General features: G+C 43.3%; 1 protein-coding gene across 2 annotated transcripts in view; it reads left to right on the plus strand.

Moving 5' to 3' along the window:
• MCOLN2 (mucolipin TRP cation channel 2) overlaps nt 1-18,774 on the plus strand; it is an 80,489-nt gene that overhangs the window by 29,043 nt on the left and 32,672 nt on the right. For both annotated transcript variants that reach the window (XM_003805288.7, XM_055116662.2), the window contains exons 2-4: nt 3,912-4,071; nt 13,479-13,652; nt 15,605-15,758. In XM_003805288.7, the coding sequence (XP_003805336.1) occupies nt 3,912-4,071; nt 13,479-13,652; nt 15,605-15,758 (488 nt within the window). The remainder of the gene's footprint in view (nt 1-3,911; nt 4,072-13,478; nt 13,653-15,604; nt 15,759-18,774) is intronic.

The raw sequence follows: 18,774 nt of genomic DNA on the forward strand, positions 1-18,774 counted from the left end.
TGTGGTGATTGCTTTTTCATTTCTTTTTTTTTTTCTTTTTTTTTTTTTTTTTTTGAGGCAGAGTCTTACTCTGTCGTCCAGGCTGGAGTGCAGTGGTGCCATATTGGCTTACTGCAACCTCTGTCTCCCAGGTTCAAACAATTCTCTTGCCTCAGCCTCCGAAGTAGCTGGGATTACAGGCATGTGCCACCACACCTAGCTAATTTTTGTATTTTTAATAGAAATGGGGTTTCACTGTGTTGGTCAGGCTGGTCTCAAACTCCTGACCTCAGGTGATCCACCCGCCTCTGCCTCCCAAAGTGCTGGGATTATAGGCGTGAGCCACCGTGTCCAGCCACCTCTGGAACTTCTGACTGTCCAACTTCAAGTTAGGGTTCCCATGACTCCCTCTTTGGGTTTGAATGATTTGCTAGGGAGGCTCACAGAACTCAGGGAAACACATTTACTGGTTTATTGTAAAGGATGTTACAAGGGATACAGTGAAGAATACATGAGGTAAGCTATGGGGAAGGAGTGTAGAGCTTCCGTGCCCTCCCCGGGTACAACACCCTCCAGGAACTGCCATGTGTTCCGGAAGCTCTCCCAACCCTGTCCTCTTGGGCCTTTTATGGAGACTTTATTGGATAGGTATGATTGACAACCATGTAGAAATGTGACTGGACAAAAAGGGTATGAACAAACACTAATAGACTGAGTGAGGGAAACCCAGCAAGGCCTGTCTGTTCAGATCCTTCTGGCCTCTCTGTGCAGCCTTCCTTCTTCCAGGGTTTGGGGCAGGACCCCTTCTGAAATGGGAGTCTTGTGACCTACAATCAGACAGGGTAGGTCAGAGAATTTTTTTATGGCTGGCTCCTACACAGCAAGGTGGGGAAGATGCCTGTCTTTGGGACAAGAAGGAGCAGGTTAAAGGAGATCAGGAGAAGGTCAGAGAGATTATGTTTTCTGAGGCCTGCTCATGAGGCCTTAAGGCACCTCAACATTATAACAAAAGCTATGGGAGTTATGAGCTAGGAGCTGCGGGCAAAAACCAACATGTATGTATGCCATAATATCACAGATGGTAAGCATGGTTATTTTCTAATGTGTCTAATTTCCAGTATACTTAGTCCTGTTTCTGTTTTTAGTCTGTTTTATGTCACTTGGTTTCCTCATGTGCTTAGTTATATTTAACTACCTGTTTGTCATTGTGTTTTATAAGTTATTTGTTAGAGTGCCAAGTCTTAGGATGAACCTAAGACACAGAGTTCTGTGGGTGTTTCCGGGGATATGAAGAACAGTTCCACTCTGGGTCCTCCAGAACCAAGCAGGCCCACAGTTTGAAGTTCCCTGGCTCACCCAGGTGTAAGGCTCAAAGGTTTATGAGCCTTATTTCATCATGGCCTGGTTTATGGGCATTCTTTATCAGGATGGGTCTATTTTTAAATTTCCTTTTTCTTTTCTTTGATTTGGAACCACTCTGGCCTTCTCTGTAGTCCTATAAATTTGAGGACAGGCAGTTTTGATGCCTTTGGGCCTAGAATCTTGGCTCTCTTGTTCCCCTTTCCTGAGGCCACAGAACGGAAGCTGAGTGTACTTGAATGGTGGCAACTGGCTGTTACTCGTGTAGGTATCCCCCAAGATTGACCCAGGAGTTCTTGCTCTCCTTAACTCTTCAATCTTTTAAAGGTACTTCTTCACCCTCCTCAAGAAGAATGTATTGTATCTAGGATTTTTCTTTTCCTTCCTTCCCTCCCTCCCTCTCTCCTTCTCTCCCTTCTTCCTTCCTTCCCTCCCTCTCTCCCTTCTTCCTTCCCTCCCTCCACTACTTTCTCTCTCCTCCCTCCCTCTCTCCTTTTTCTCCTTCCCTCCCTCCCTCTCTCCTTTTTCTCCTTCCCTCCCTCCTTCCCTCTCTCCTTCCCTCCTTCCTTCCCTTCTCTTCTTCTCTCCCTCTTTCCTTGCTTTCTCTCTTTCTTTCCTCTTTTCCTTCCTTTCCAGCAGGATAGTTCTGAATAACTTAGCCCACTAATCCTACAAACAGGAGATTTAAAAATCTATTTAGAAATAGTAAATTATTAACAACTGACAATAAGCCTTAAAATGGGCATCCCCTTTTAGGATTCTTTTAGATTTGTCAGTCAAGGCAGATAACATAGATCATCAGTCAGTATAAAAATACGTCACTTACATATTTCCAGTAAACAGATCCTTAAAAAATGACCCACAAGTATAAAACCTTTCCAAGAAATGAGTAACTTGAATGATTAGCCTAACTTACTAGAATTTATTCTTTACCCTTACCATCAAGATACTTCCTAAGGCAAGAAGTCAAACTCAAACTGGCTTAAGCCACGAAGGGTATTTGTTGACTCAAATGGAAAGACTTGGGATGGATTACTTCAGGAATAGCTGGATCCAGGAATTCAAATATTGTCATTAGGCATAGTGTCTGTCTACCTGATCTTCAGTCTCTGACAAGCTCTCCTTTGGTGGTGAGATGGATTTTAGGAACTCCGGTCTCACAGTCTATGCTTGAAGTCAATGATCTCCAAACTTTGTTGATTATGTACCCAACAGTAAAAGTTGAGCATAATAGTCCCAATGTGTATATATTTCTTTATATATGATATGCTAGTGGATACTACTTTTATGTGTTATATAATGTATATTCTTTGTTATGGTGTACATATGCTGTAAGTTATATTGCTGTGTTGTATGTATATTCTATGTTGTACTAATTATGGAGTTCAATTTTTAGTTTTTAATATAAATAATAAAATAGAAATACTAATATTTTTTATACTCCCAATGGATTGTTTTCTGCACCCCACTTTGGGGACTACAATAACAGTCCTGTGAACCATGTCTCATTGGTTCTTTTTGGCCTACCTTGAGTCATGTGCCCATTCCTGAGTCCAGAGTCCTTGAAATAGTAAAAGCAAAATTTTATTAATATAAAGTGACAGATATCTGAGTAGGCTTAAATAGAGAGATGCTATTTATCTTTTTGAAGCTATTTATATTCTGGAATCATATAATCACTGATATTTTATCCAAAAAAGGAGTCATAGTCCTTCTCTCAGTACAGAGTTACAGAACAAAGATTCTCTTCTTCCATAACAATCTAATTCCGTTTGTTTATACTAATTTTCTGTAATGTCGTACCTGGAGTATCATGAAAATGTCCTGTCTGGTTTTTGTTCATATACTCACTCACTTAACAATTCATACACACACACTCACACAAACATAAACATACATACTTTCTGTAGTGACAGATGAATGCTCTATGTTAAGATGTAGGAATTGATGAGTCTTGTAAGTAAAATCCAATTTTTATAATTCTTGAGATTGACCATTTTTTTTTGTTGTTTTTAAATTTTAATTTTTTTGAGAGGGAGTCTCGCTTTGTCACCCAGGCTGGAGTACAGTGGCGTGACCTTGGCTCACTGCAACCTCCACCTCCTGGGTTCAAGCGATTCTCCTGTCTCAGCCTCCCGAGTAACTGAGATTACAGGTGCCCGCCACCACACCCAGCTAATTTTTGTATTTTAGTAGAGATGGGGTTTCACCATGTTGGTCAGTCTGGTCTCGAACTCATGACCTCAAATGATCCGCCTGCCTCGGTCTCCCAAAGTGCTGGGATTACAGGTGTGAGCCACCATGTCTGGCCAAGATTGGCCATTTTGAACAAGATGGGTGGCTGTGTGGAAAGGTAGGAGGTAGAAGGTCTGGAATAATTTTTCATGTAGTTTTAGAAATGGGAGAACCTCCCTGCCATAACTAGAGTTGCTTTTTTATTTTGTGTTCATAAAGAGGCTTTTCAGTATATGACATGCCATATGTACCAACTCAAGTTTGGGGAAAGCAAGTTACTTCAAAAGGAACTGAGGGAGAGGCTTTCCTGGATATTTAAAATTAACCTTCTGTGGCAGAAATGCAATGGCACATCGTGATTCTGAGATGAAAGAAGAATGTCTAAGGGAAGACCTGAAGTTTTACTTCATGAGCCCTTGTGAAAAATACCGAGCCAGACGCCAGATTCCGTGGAAACTGGGTTTGCAGATTTTGAAGATAGTCATGGTCACCACACAGGTAACTTATCTTATTATTTCATTTGGTTTTTCCCTTACCACAAGACAAAACTCTTTTCATGTGTTCTGTACTTGACTTTTGTTCTGAAAAGCCCACACTCAAGTTCATAAAACTAAAATTATATTGACTCTGGAGAGCAGAGGGTAGGTTGAAGTTCTGTTTAGAAGACAACCTTGTCTTAGTAAGAGATCCTGAGGGCCTCTCTGTACAGATTCTATAAATGCTGAATAAATGTAGATCTGTGGGGAGGGGTTTCTATATCTGAGTGACACACATTTGTGTTCTGGAACTCTCTATTAAACACAGCTTATTCAAATATACTTCCAAAATCTGCATTTTTTGTCTTCAGACTTATAGAATCCTAAGTTTTCCTTTTATCATACCAGTGTGCTCTATCTAAGTAAATACTGATCCCAGGTGCTATCAGGATTATACAAAAGCTACATTTAGACCTTTTGTTCAAGTTCATATTATTGAGCTCTTTATTACCAGTATCAAAACAGCCATCAGAGTTTTCCTCTAGTTTTGGGGCCTGTATTGCTGAACCAGTATTGGGGAGGCTTCTCTGTAGGTCAGGGGTCCCTAATCCCCACCATGGACCTGTTAGGAACCAGGCTGCACAACAGGAGGTGAGTGGTAGACAAGGGAGCAAAGCTTTATCTGTTTTTTTAGCTGCTCCCCATGGCTTGCAGTACTGCCTGAGCTCTGCCTCCTGTCTGATCAGTGGTGGCATTAGATTCTCATAGGAACGCAAACCCAATTGTTAACTGCACATGCGAAGGATCTAGGTGCGGCTCCTTATGAGAATCTAATGCCTGATGATCTGTCACTGTCTCCCACCACCCCTAGATGGGACCTTCTAGTTGCAGGAAAACAAGCTCAGGGCCCCCACTAATTCTACATTATGGTGAGTTGTATAATTGTTTCATTATATATTATAATGTGGTAATAATAGAAATAAAATGCACAACTAGTGTAATGCACTTGAATCATCCTGAAACCATTACCCACCCCCCGCCACTCCTGCCCCACTCCAGTCCCTGGAAAAATTGTCTTCCACAAAACCAGTCCCTGGTGCCAACAAGGTTGGGGATCATTGCTGTAGTTAACCATATTTGAAACACACGCCCTTTTAAACTGATTGGGGATATTTGGCTCTATTGGCAAATAATCATTCTGTTATCAGTGTAGAGGTGTGTAAAGATGTTATTTCTGGAACATAAAAATAAATACTTAAAAATACCTTTAGTTTTAGAAATGGGAGAAGGTCCCTGCCATAACTAGAGTTGCTTCTTTATTCTGTGTTCATAAAGAGGCTTTTCAGTATATGACATGCCATATGTACCAGCTCAAGTTTAGGGAAAGCAAGTTACTTCAAAAGAAACAACAAGGTTGAGATGCAGAGACATTGTTAAATGTGTATGCTTATTGTTAGCTTATTTCATTCTTGGTTTTGAAGTTTTGGTCTTGGCAACCAATAAAATAGATACATTGATACACAATTAGTATTACTTGGAAGGAGAAGAAATAATGTCCCCTTTTTTCAGTTGGTTAATTTTAATTGTTTCCCAAAATCTTTTCTTGCTAAACCAACTTCCTTCAATTATTTGATCTATTAACATTACTAAAATTCTAATTTACCCAGGCATAAAATATCATTGCCATCTGTATTAGTGTGTTCTCCCATTGCTATAAAGAACTACTTGAGACTGGGTAATTTATGAAGAAAAGATATTTAATTGACTTAGTTCTGCAGGCTGTACAAGAAGCATGGCTGGTGAGGCCTCAGGAAACTTACAATCATGGGGGAAGGTGAGGAGGAAGCAGGCACATCTTTGTATGGCAGAGCATGAGAGAGAGCAAAGGGGAAGGTGATACACACTTTTAAACAACCAGATCTCATGAGAACTCACTCACTATCATGAGAACAGCAAGGGGGATGTCTACCCCAATGATCTAGTCACCTGTCACCAGGAGGCCCCTCCTGCAACATTGGGGATTACAATTCGACTTGAGATTTGGCCAGGGACACAAATATAAACCATATCACCATCTTGGATTTACCTTCTTTTTCCTGATACCTACTAAATCTTATTGATTCTTCCTTCAAAACTGCATCTATTTATGTTTTCCCATACTCACTATCTTCTCTCTAGCACAGACTCTTTAGTTAATGAAAAATAAATGTGAAGCATCTCATATTGTGGGCCTTCTGTTGGGAATACAACAGTGACTGTATTACCAGTGCTGCTGACAGCTAACAGTTAGCTTAGTGTTTGCCATGTCCTAGGCACAATAAATGTTTTACGTACTTCAACTCATTTCATCCTCATTGCAATCCTGTGAGGTAGGTTCAATTATAATCCCCTTTTTATGGATGAAGAAACTGGAGCAAAGGGAGTTAAGTAATTTGCTTACAATCCTTCAGTTAGTAAGTGACAGAACTGGGATTTGTGCCTGGGCAGTCTGGCTCTGGAGTCTGTACTCTTCTCAGACTGTTTCTATTCTAGATATAGGTCCTGTCCTCAGAGTTTGCAGTGTTGGAATATAGAAAAGTTAATTAGGCAGCTTCTAGCTTTGTCTTATGCCTACCTTTCTTATCCATATACATTCGATGCTAATATCAGCTTAATTTTTCGTAGAATAGACTTTATTGTGTCACTCTCCTGTTCAGAAACTCCTATAAAACCCTACTTCCCAAGAAGAAAATTTCACCTCTCTAGCCAGGAATTCAAAGAGTTCCAGTCTCCTTCAACTTGTCTTTCCAACAAGTTTTCATCTACTATTTCCTACCCAAATCCCAGCCAGACAGGCCAACCCAATGATTCTCTTCCACATCTTGTTTGTTCCTCCAAGTCTGGGGTGATTCTTTTTCTCCCTCACCTTTCAGGTAATATTTGAAGTCCCATCTCCCCCACTGGGCCTTGCCTGACCATCCAGCACATGGTTTTCTTTGGTACTTCTTCCTGTCTACATGACTAATTTTATTTTTTATTATTTTTTCAAGATGGGGTCTCTCTGTGTCACCCAGGCTGGAGTGCAGTGGCACAATCATAGCTTACTGCAACCTTGAACTCCTGGGCTCAAGAGATCTTCCCACCTCAGCCTCTTAAACAGCTGACTAAAGGCACATGCCACTGCACCTGGCTTTTTATTTTATTTTTGTAGAGATGGGGTCTTGCTTTGTTGCCCAGACTTGATTTGAACTTGTGGCTTCAAACAGTCCTCTCGCCTTGGCCTCCCAAAGGGCTGGGATTACAGGCATGAGCCACTGTGCCCAGCCTACTAATTTTACTTTAAATAACAAAATATTTCTGGGAACTGTAGTTTACTTTTCATGTGGGCATACCCTGTTTCCCCTAATAAAATTGGGAAGGATTAAACTTTTGTTTCCATATAGGATCATTCTAACAAATTTTGCTATTTGGGTGATATCTAATTGGAGCAGATTTCTTGATTACCTTTCCTTGCATAATATCTCACTTTTCCCTCCCTCTCTTTTTCTGTCTTTTTGTGTTCCATCCTCAAGTCTAATGGGATGGGTACGAGGACTGATGAGAAAGAAAATTTTTTAAAAATTCCTGCTCTGAATTCTGCAGTAATTTATAATCTTGAGGGAGGTGTCTACATTCTTTTGCTAGTTCTACTCTTTCTCTCCCATATCCTTTGTACATAATTAGAGCAGTATCTTGTTTTTACCTGGTACAGAATATTTTATCCTACATTGATTTCATAATGAGGTCTTAAATTCACAATCTTTGCCAGACTACACTTATAAGTAATTATTTTTCTGTCTTGTATCATACTCTCAGCAAATCTTAATGTCTAATTAGTGGGACTAGGATGCATTTTGCTGTCAATGCCTTTAAAAAAAACACAGTCATTTGGCCAATACCATCTTCCCTTACTCTTACTCTGCAGGGAGTGTTTGGTTCTGTCATAACAAGAAAGGGACTTCGCAGTTTCCTCCCAACCTTCCCCAATGCTGGGCCATACATTTTTATCTTGGCTTGTTCTATGAATAGAATGGAGGAAATTTCTTGCTCCTGATGCCAGATAGGGGAGGTTCCAAGCAGAGATTACAACAGAGTCCTCTCATCCCCAAAGCTGAGTTTTGATGAGCTTTGAGTTTAAGGTTGTGGCTTCAAATATCAGCAAACTATATACCACTTTCATGGTCAGTTTTTTCATTCCCTAGTTTACATTTTTTTGTATTTCTTTAGCTTCACTATTAATGTGGGAGGAATGGGTCTAATATCCCTGCCTCTAGAGTTAAATTGGCAGCATTTCAGTTTAAGAGGTTGTGGGGCCAAGAGGTTGAGAGAACAAACAGACTCTAGAATCAAACAGACCTGGCTCCAGATCCTTACTCTAACATTTTCTGGATATTCCAACCTGGATAAATTACTTGACTTCAGATTGCATATGTATCAAATGGGATTATATTCATCAGCTGATTCAGTGTTTGACATTGTGATGGGCATTATTTCATTTCCTGAGTATATAATAGCAGGGAAAAAGGAAAAACATTCCTGTCCTTGCAGAGCCCAGTGTAGTAATAGGGTGTTGAGAATTAAATGAGAAATAATAATTATAAATTTTAGCACAATGCCTGGTTCTCAACAGATAAGAGTTGTTATTCCGTACCATGCAGTGCTGTTCTTTTCCACGTTGTATCCCAGCTTGGCTTAGAGTAAGCACTCAGCAAACTTTGATTGAAGAACTTCATTCATGTGTGGTGTGTGTACCAGTTTTTTCATATGTGTCAGTAGTTTTAATAAAACTTTGAAGCAATCATGTATGTGTTGCTTCGCTGGTTTACATTTTAGCTTTCAAGAGCAACATGACCTTTTCTGGCTTCTCCTACAGGCACCATTGACAGACATCACATGCTTAGAAGAACTTATAACCTTCTGTTGCTTAATTTTCAGCACAAGCTGGATGATGTGGGACTTCTTATCTGATGTTTTCCTTAGAATAGCTGAGTTTTAGCAGTTGCACAATCCTTTGACATGGCATTTGAGGAATGTGACATGGTGAGACTCAAATGCTGAACAGTAGCATCTGTGTACATTCTCAAGCGATAGTTGCCTTTCCTAATTTTGAAAAGCTAGCACTTAAGTTCATTATAAGAAGCATCCCAAAGAACTTTTTCAGCAGAAGGAAGTTGTTTTTATAGCATAACACAGATGACTTTGGAATTAGACTTGGCTTCCATTCTGGTGACTTGGGCAATTTAATGAGGCTAAATCTCAGGTTGCACATATGTAAAATGGAATAACAGTAGTAACATTTTCATAGACCGCTTGGGGTAAATGAGGCACTGCATGTAAAGCAGTTAGCACAGTACCTGGCATATAATAATTGCTGAAAATGGTGATTATTTTTCCTAATTGTTTAGTATTTTTTAAAACAACAAAATATAAAAGCTAAAAAATGTAAACCATGAAAAAACCTTATGCCTGTATGTTGTTTGCATATGCAAATTAATATTAGCTATTTTACTTTAGTTTTTTAGAGACAGGTCTTGCTATATTGCCAAGGCTAGCCTTGAACTCCTGGGCTTAAGTGATCCTCCCACCTCGGCCTCCCAAGCAGCTGGGACTACAGCCACAGGCCACCTCACCCAGCTAAATTAACATTAGTTTTATCTGAATTGTTCAGAATTGTATCTTGTATATTATTGTTCAGATGTATCATATTGAACCATGGAATGACAACAAATAACAGAACTGTCAGGGTCATCTAGTTACACTTGCTAATTTTACATAGGAAGAAAACAGTCCCAAAATTTGGTGGCTTAGTTGAGTGAGGACTTGGAGCAAACTTTCTAGTCTCATTGTTTTACAAGGCAGCTGAAGAAATCACTTAGGGAGGTGGGGAAAGGTGTGTGGGACAGGGCTTACAGAGATTTGACTACCGTCACTGCTTGTGTATGTATGTGAGAGAGACAGAGAGGACGCACGTGAGAGAGTGTGAATGTGCGTGTGAGAGTGCGTGTGTGATGAGGTATGTGTGTAGCTGTCTGTGTAGTTTCCTAGGTTTTGTGTAAACTTTTGGTGCTGACTAATTTCCTCCATTTATTGGGTTCCAAGAAGAAAACTTTCACTTCTGGTGAAGAGAGCCCTTGGGAGCCTAAATTCTGCCAGAATACAGTGAAAGGGAGAATAAGTGGGCATTTTTTCAGTAGGTGGATGCTTGGTGACAATGAATGGGTTTGACATCATACAAGTAAAGCATGCTCTGTTATTCTTTCATGTGCTTTGATACTGTAGAATTTGGTGAGGGAAACTCTCAGGTGTAAATTTTATACAGAATTCTTGCAGAGCTGAATTAATTGAATTCTTTTTTTTTTTTTAAATTTATTTATTTTATTGATCATTCTTGGGTGTTTCTCACAGAGGGGGATTTGGCAGGGTCATAGGACAATAGTGGAGGGAGGGTCAGCAGATAAACAAGTGAACAAAGGTCTCTGGTTTTCCTATGCAGAGGACCCTGCGGCCTTCCGTAGTGTTTGTGTCCCTGGGTACTTGAGATTAGGGAGTGGTGATGACTCTTAACGAGCATGCTGCCTTCAAGCATCTGTTTAACAAAGCACAACTTGCACCACCCTTAATCCATTTAACCCTGAGTGGACACAGCACATGTTTCAGAGAACACAGAGTTGGGGGTAAGGTCACCGATCAACAGGATCACAAGGCAGAAGAATTTTTCCTAGTACAGAACAAAATGAAAAGTCTCCCGTGTCTACCTCCCTCTACACAGACATGGCAACCATCCGATCTCTCAATCCCTTCCCCGCCTTTCCCCCGCTTCTATTCCACAAAACCGCCATTGTCATCATGGCCCATTCCCAATGAGCTGCCGGGTACACCTCCCAGATGGGGCGGTGGCCGGGCAGAGGGGCTCCTCACTTCCCAGTAGGGGCCACCGGGCAGAGGCGCCCCTCATCTCCCGGACCAGGCGGCTGGCTGGGCGGGGGGCTGACCCCCCCACCTCCCTCCCAGACGGGGCGGCTGGCCAGGCAGAGGGGCTCCTCACTTCCCAGTAGGGGCGGCTGGGCAGAGGCGCCCCTCACCTCCCGGAACGGGCGGCTGGCTGGGCGGGGGGCTGACCCCCCCACCTCCCTCCCAGATGGGGCGGCTGGCCAGGCAGAGGGGCTCCTCACTTCCCAGTAGGGGCGGCCGGGCAGAGGCGCCCCTCACCTCCCGGAGGGGGCGGCTGGCCGGGCGGGGGGCTGACCCCCCCACCTCCCTCCCAGACAGGGCGGCTGGCCGGGCGGGGGGCTGACCCCCCCACCTCCCTCCCGGATGGGGCAGCTGGCCGGGCGGGGGGCTGACCCCCTCACCTCCTTCCCGGACTGGGCGGCTGGCCGGGCAGAGGGGCTCCTCACTTCCCAGTAGGGGCGGCCGGGCAGAGGCGCCCCTCACCTCCCGGACGGGGCGGCTGGCCGGGCGGGGGGCTGACCCCCCCACCTCCCTCCCGGTCGGGGCGGTTGGCCTGGTGGGGGGCTGACGCCCCCACCTCCCTCCCGGACGGGGCAGCTGGCCGGGCGGGGGGCTGACCCCCCCCCACCTCCTTCCCGGATGGGGCGGCTGGCCGGGCAGAGAGGCTCCTCACTTCCCAGTAGGGGCGGCCGGGCAGAGGCACCCCTCACCTCCCGGACGGGGCGGCTGGCCGGGCGGGGGGCTGACCCCCCCACCTCCCTCCCGGTCGGGGCGGCTGGCCTGGCGGGGGGCTGACCCCCCCACCTCCCTCCCGGACGGGGCGACTGGCCGGGCGGGGGGCTGACTCCCCCACCTCCCTCCCGGATGGGGCGGCTGGCCGGGCGGGGGGCTGACCCCCCCACCTCCCTCCCGGACGGGGTGGCTGGCCGGGCGGGGGGCTGACCCCCCCCCACCTCCTTCCCGGACGGGGCGGCTGGCTGGGCAGAGGGGCTCCTCACTTCCCAGTAGGGGCAGCCAGGCAGAGGCGCCCCTCACCTCCCAGACGGGGCGGCTGGCCGGGCAGGGGGCTGACCCCCCCCACCTCCCTCCTGGACGGGGTGGCTGGCCAGGCGGGGGGCTGACCCCCCCCACCTCCCTCCCGGACGGGGTGGCTGGCCAGGCGGGGGGCTGACCCCCCCACCTCCCTCCCGGACGGGGCGGCTGGCCGGGCGGGGGGCTGACCCCCCCACCTCCCTCCTGGACGGGGCGGCTGCCGGGCAGAGACTCTCCTCACTTCCCAGACGGGGTGGCTGCCGGGCGGAGGGGCTCCTCACTTCTCATATGGGGTGGTTGCCAGGCGGAGGGTCTCCTCACTTCTCAGACGGGGCGGCTGGGCAGAGACGCTCCTCACCTCCCAGACGGGGTCGCGGCCAGGTAGAGGCGCTCCTCACTTCCCAGACGGGGCGGCGGGGCAGAGGCGCTCCCCACATCTCAGACGATGGGCGGCTGGGCAGAGACGCTCCTCACTTCCTAGATGGGATGGTGGCCGGGAAGAGGCGCTCCTCACTTCCTAGATGGCATGGCGGCCGGGCAGAGACGCTCCTCACTTTCCAGACTGGGTAGCCAGGCAGAGGGGCTCCTCACGTCCCAGATGATGGGCGGCCAGGCAGAGACGCTCCTCACTTCCCAGACGGGGTGGCAGCCGGGCAGACGCTGCAATCTCGGCACTTTGGGAGGCCAAGGCAGGCGGCATGCTTCGCCGGGTGGTCAGAGCTATTCGCCCATAGTCCGTAGCCCAGAGCCGGGGCTGCTCGGCTCTCCGTCCCGGGGGGCCGGGGCCGGGCTGGAGGCGTGCGAGCCTCTCATCGCCGCCTCCCAGCGCAGCCACCCGAGCCGCCGCCGCCGCCTCCCTCCATGGCTGCGGCGCCGCCACCCGACAGCTCGTCTGTTTCCTGCTTCTTGTAATCTCAATTGAATTCTTTTGACAACTATTACCTCCTAGCTGGAGTAAGTTTTTATGTAGGCTACTTTTCAAAAAACACTTTTAAAAGCCATATGTAAAACATAGTTGTGATTTTAAAAAATACTACAATTTCTAAATCTTAAATCAATACAATGAGTTACTGCTTTACTAAGTAATTGATTTTGAAAACAATTAACTTGAAATCCAGATATAAGAAAAATGGATTGAGACTTAGCTGATTTGGATTCTTTCCTTCTTAATTAAAGGCCAGTAGAGTCAGTAGTCATTGGGAGCAGTAATCTCTTCTAATTTTATGCTACTTTGAATTGCTGGTGTAGCTTGATGAGGTTATTCTTCTGTGGGACTTGTATTTTGACATTGATGCTATTAGTATAAACCAAAAAAAACTGATATTATTTTCTGATGTTTATAGGTAATGGTTGATGATAGTGAGAAGACATTTGCCTCCCCTGATAAATGGTGTAATTCATGTATTTCTATTTTATTTTATTTTTTAGCTTGTTCGTTTTGGTTTAAGTAACCAGCTGGTGGTTGCTTTCAAAGAAGATAACACTGTTGCTTTTAAGCACTTGTTTTTGAAAGGATATTCTGGTACAGATGAAGATGACTACAGCTGCAGTGTATATACTCAAGAGGATGCCTATGAGAGCATCTTTTTTGCTATTAATCAGGCAAGTGTTTTGTTGTGAATGACCTATACTTTAACAATGTATTGATACTTGGCCTTGTCTTAGCAAACAAACAAAGATTATACACATGTTAAAATATTCTAATGTAAGTTTTGCAGTCTGCCGAAAAATGTTTATTGCTATTTTTGAAGCTACATTTCCACACAAAAGAGTTTGCCTATTTTGACTTTTTAAAAAATATTTATCGTTTTAATTTATCACTTCATACCTACTGCTTTTGGAAAATTACCCCAGATCAAATAGCAAGAGTAGATTTTTAATCTCAGAAGGCTTGATGAAAGCTTAATATAAAATCAAAGATTCCAGCCTGGCGTAGTGACTCATGCCTGTAATCCAAGCACTCTGGGAGGCTAAAGTGGGTTGATCCTTTGAGTCCAGTCTGGGCAGCATTGTGAAACCCCATCTCTACAAAATAAATAAATAAGTAAATAAATAAAAAAAATCAGGGATTCTGTGGCCTTAATTGTGATGTTTTAGCATTAATAACCCTAGCTGAATCTTAAGAATATGGAATATAAAATAGTTGTATCTAGACAGGTATGAGAAAGCAGATTAGTAGACTTGAAGAACTAATTTAGGAAAGAGAAACTGTTCCTGCTCTTTTTCATTCATTCAATAAATATTGAAGTATCTAATATGTAGCAGGTGTTATTCCAGACATTGAGGATGCATCAGTGAATAAAACAGACAAAGCGCCTTCCTTTATAGAGCTTAATTCTGGAACGAAGAGCTAGACAAAAAGAAGTGAAATGTGTAATATCAAATGCTGGCTCCCTGAGAATACCACACAAAAAACATGTTGATGAGCAAAGCTGAGCTTATTACTTAGAGTGGTAAGGGAGATGCTATATTGATCAGATGCCATCTTGCCTTGGGTGAGGAGGGAGTTCTTTAATGTGAGGGGAGCTTGATTAGAATTAGGTAAGGATGATGATATAATAATTTAGGACTGATGGACACGGCAAGGTGAGGATTGGGGAGGCAGTTTCAAAGAATCTTGGAGTTGTTTTCAGACAAAATCTTCCAATTGTTATCTATTTCAATGAAATTTTTGGATGTTCCTGAAATAATAGAGGGAATTTTATGGTCCAGGGCAAAAATTTTCAGGAATAGTAAAGTCGTATTAATGAAGACAGAGCTAGTAAAGCCCTATTAGTGCAGATAGCCAACAGTAAAGCCATGTTAATGTAAGCTCAGGTAAGCTAATGTTGGTTCATGTTAGTCATTGATGTAAGCTGTGGAGTGTGGATGGCTCATGTCCTCAGCAGATATTAGAAAGTAATAACTGCTAAGGAGTAAAGCAGGGAAGGAGATGGGAAGTACCTGGGTGCGATGATGAATGTTTGTGATTTTCTTTCTTTCTTTCTTTTTTACTGCATTTATTTTATTTTTATTTGACAGGGCATAATTGCACACAGTATATAGTTATGGGGTACAATGTGATGTTTTGATATATGTTTGCAATTTTCCTTGGCCTGGGGAGGGAAGGCCTTATTGAGGTGTGGAATTGAGAGCTGAAGGAGTGAGTAAACCAAGCGGGTATGTACGTGGGTCTCCAGGCAGAGGGAACAGCAAAGGCCAGAGGCAAAAATATGCGTGTGAGCTCCAGGAACTGCCTGGAGGGCAGTGCAGCTTTGCGGGTTGGAGCCAAGGGACTGGAGTAGGAGATGAGGTCCTAGAGATAAGGCAGGACCTTGGCTTTGGCTGAGTGAGGTGGGAGCCGTCCATCACCTTGTTTTGTTTCGAGTTCTGTGAGGCAGTGTCTTGCTGAACAAACTGAGAAGATTTCTTTGTAGTAGTTTAAATTGGGAACTTTTATTGAGGGCCATGATGTAAACAATACAAAGTAACTGAAAGTACATTCTATATGCTATAACCTCTGATCAAAGTTTTAAAATGTCATATGTGGTTTTTATTTGACTATTTTTTAATAGTATCATCAGCTAAAGGACATTACCCTGGGGACCCTTGGTTATGGAGAAAATGAAGACAATAGAATTGGCTTAAAAGTCTGTAAGCAGCATTACAAGAAAGGGACCATGTTTCCTTCTAATGAGACACTGAATATTGACAACGACGTTGAGCTCGGTAATGCAGTGATAATTTCATGATGTACCTTTATCGTCTTCTGGTAAGAGCAAAAATGCCCTCATGTGCTAGCAACCCAGATGGAAAAACTTTGCTTTGGTGAGAGCTAACCTGTTAGGGGCTGACACTCCAACACTGGCCTGCAGAGGGGCTTTGGCTCAGGAAACTGTGGGGTTGTGGCGATGGGACAGGGACAGCATTTGTGGATCTGTTTGGAGCAACTCAAGATTGTTGGTTTGGTGGTATATTCACAGGTCCTGTTTTTTGTTTTTTTTTTCCCTATGAAGGGGTGATTAGGCTTTCTGAAAAAATGGTCTGTATGTGTTAAATGAAATAATATACATAAAGATGCTTTGTACACTTGTTTTTATTATTTGTAAAATATAGAAATGCTCTTCAAAGGTGAATTGTGATTAATAACTCACTTTCTGTCTTAGGAGATCCCTTGGCAACAAGTTAATGGCTAATCAAGTCGAATTGCTTTGTGCTATTTTGTTAAGAATTTAAGAGCATACTGTATGTAAATACGAGGTGTTTGGCTTAAGACTTTTTGTTTTTTAAAATAATGTTTCATTATTTTATTGTTTTGTTGTTCACTCAACAAACCTCTGGTGTGTAGTCATCATGTCCAGTGCACTCAGTTTTATGTGCTGGGGTTGCAAAGATTAATCAGTTGTGGCTCCTCAAGTACTAACGGTTCAGGAGTAGGGATTCTAACAGGAGTTTAAATTTGGAATGCTTTTATTAAAATTAGAGCTTCACATTGATGAGTTCATTTGATCGTACTTCCTATAATCTGATCTTAAGGTGCCTCGATGACACAGCAGGAGAACACGCTGTAAGACAGAGGTTTTAATTGTTTCTATAGGCTGCCCGCTCAGAAGCTCTTCGTGAGTAAATGTGTCATGTGCTCTTGACTCTGAAAGAACCAGCCCATAAGCCGGCACCATCAAGGGCACATGTGGTATCTGGCTCCCATGGTGCTTTCAGAGACCATCTAGAGGAGAGTTACCTGGTTCTGTAGCCAGCAACATTGAAATGTCAGTTGTCACTTGTCTTATCTCCCTGGAAGCTTCTGCTAACCTGAAATCTATTTGGAGTCCACCTACAGGGGCTAATCCTGTTTTAATCTTTTACCTGGGTGGTCAGCTATGCTCCTCCCTGTAGGTGATTCCAGTAACTGTGGCAGGAGGACTTGTCCTGTTACCCTCTGTTTCAAGTAAGCCATCTGTCCCTTGCCCTGTTAAAAATATGTGACTCAAATTGGATGTACCATACGGTGGTTTCCCCGTGATTCATATACTGTTTTTCTCAATTGATTTTTCTTGGAAAATTGATTAAAGAAATGTGGCCAAAGTCATGTCAGTGGCTAGATAGCACTGGCAATGCTGGAAAGCAGGATTTATTTCCTGACCGTTGGACAGTCTTTCCCTTGTTCATTTCATTTCTCTCAGAATATGGACTATGTTTAACTAAATGGACAGAGGTTGGTTATTAATTTGAGTTTATTTTAAGAGAGATTGCTTAAATATGTTAATTGTATTCTTTGACTTATTAAATATAACTTGTCAAAGAGAATCTTCTGACATATCCAAAAGGTATAATGAATATTCTTCAAATATGTGATACTAGATTTTAGGCTCTCTTTCCTTGGATACATTGAAGGAAGCCTGCATATATAATAGGATTGAGTTTGACTTCATTCATTTGGCACTATAGTTGATGTAGGTGAATTAGCTGAAGCTGTTCCAGATTAACTACTCATGAATTTTGCACTATCTTTACTACTAAGGGAATCATCCTTCAGTATTCTAAACACAGGTATCTGCCTATATGCCCAGCTTTCCTGGTGGGCTTATATTTAGCTGCACAGCTGATTGTGTAGGTCAAGATTAGTGTTTCCCTTAATTTATGCTAATGGGTATATCCCTCCTGGTTCTGCCTCTAGAACTACAGCTTTCCAGGTCAGCCTCATTGGGAGGACTGTTATGAATCCTGTTAAAAAATGTTTGGCTGGGCGCAGTGGCTCATGCCCTTAATCCCAGCACTTTGGGAGGCCAAGGCGGGTGGATCACCTGAGGTTGGGAGTTCGAGACCAGCCTGACCAACATGGAGAAACCCCGTCTCTACTAAAATTACAAAATTAGCCGGGCGTGGTGGCACATGCCTGTAATCCCAGCTACTCGGGAGGCTGAGGCAGGAGAATTGCTTGAACCCAGGCGGCAGAGGCTGCAGTGAGCCGAGATTGCACCCTTGCACTCCAGCCTGGGCAACAAGAGTGAAACTCCGTCTTGAAAAAATAAATAAATAATTTTTTTTTTTACATTTGAGTAACATTTTAATATAGTGTTTCATTTTCTGTAATACAATTTTTGAGTGTCTTATATTCTTTTCCACATGTTCTTAGCATGAGACATTATGACCATTTCATCATTTTTCCTGCTGTTTTAAGAACAGCAGGAATATACCCTCCCCTTGAAAGGGTTATTTCTTTGGCTGGAGTATTCTGTGAGATTCATATTCATTTGAGTTATGAGGCTGTTACTGTAGATATCAGTTTATTCTGCTTGACGTTTGATGTTTTACTTAGGGCTTTTGCTATCTTGAAAAAAAAAAAACAAAACTGAGTTTTGTTGCCACCATGTGCTTGACGGCCTCAGTAGCAATGACTATAAGTGGAAAGTCAGCCAGACTTCAGAGAGTTCTGAATGAGTATTTAAACAAAGTGAAACCCTATAATTACAAAATAATACAAAATTTGAACCACCAAACAGACTTTTATAAGGCAAATCTTACAAATAGTGTAAAATTAACTAACAGAATTCTGTCCAATTTCTGTGAATCTAAGATACCATTTTTTTTAAAGACTCATCTGCTTTTGAGATGCTTAAAAGTGAAAAAAGTTACATCTTAGAATAAATGAAATACAGGAGAAAAAGACCTAGGACAGTGTGTGGCACAGAGAGCTCGAACATGTTTCTTCTTTCAGAATATAGTTGTTTACTCAGATCAGTTT

Source organism: Pan paniscus, chromosome 1 (assembly GCF_029289425.2).
Source record: "Pan paniscus chromosome 1, NHGRI_mPanPan1-v2.0_pri, whole genome shotgun sequence".
Taxonomy (NCBI): Eukaryota; Metazoa; Chordata; class Mammalia; order Primates; family Hominidae; genus Pan; species Pan paniscus.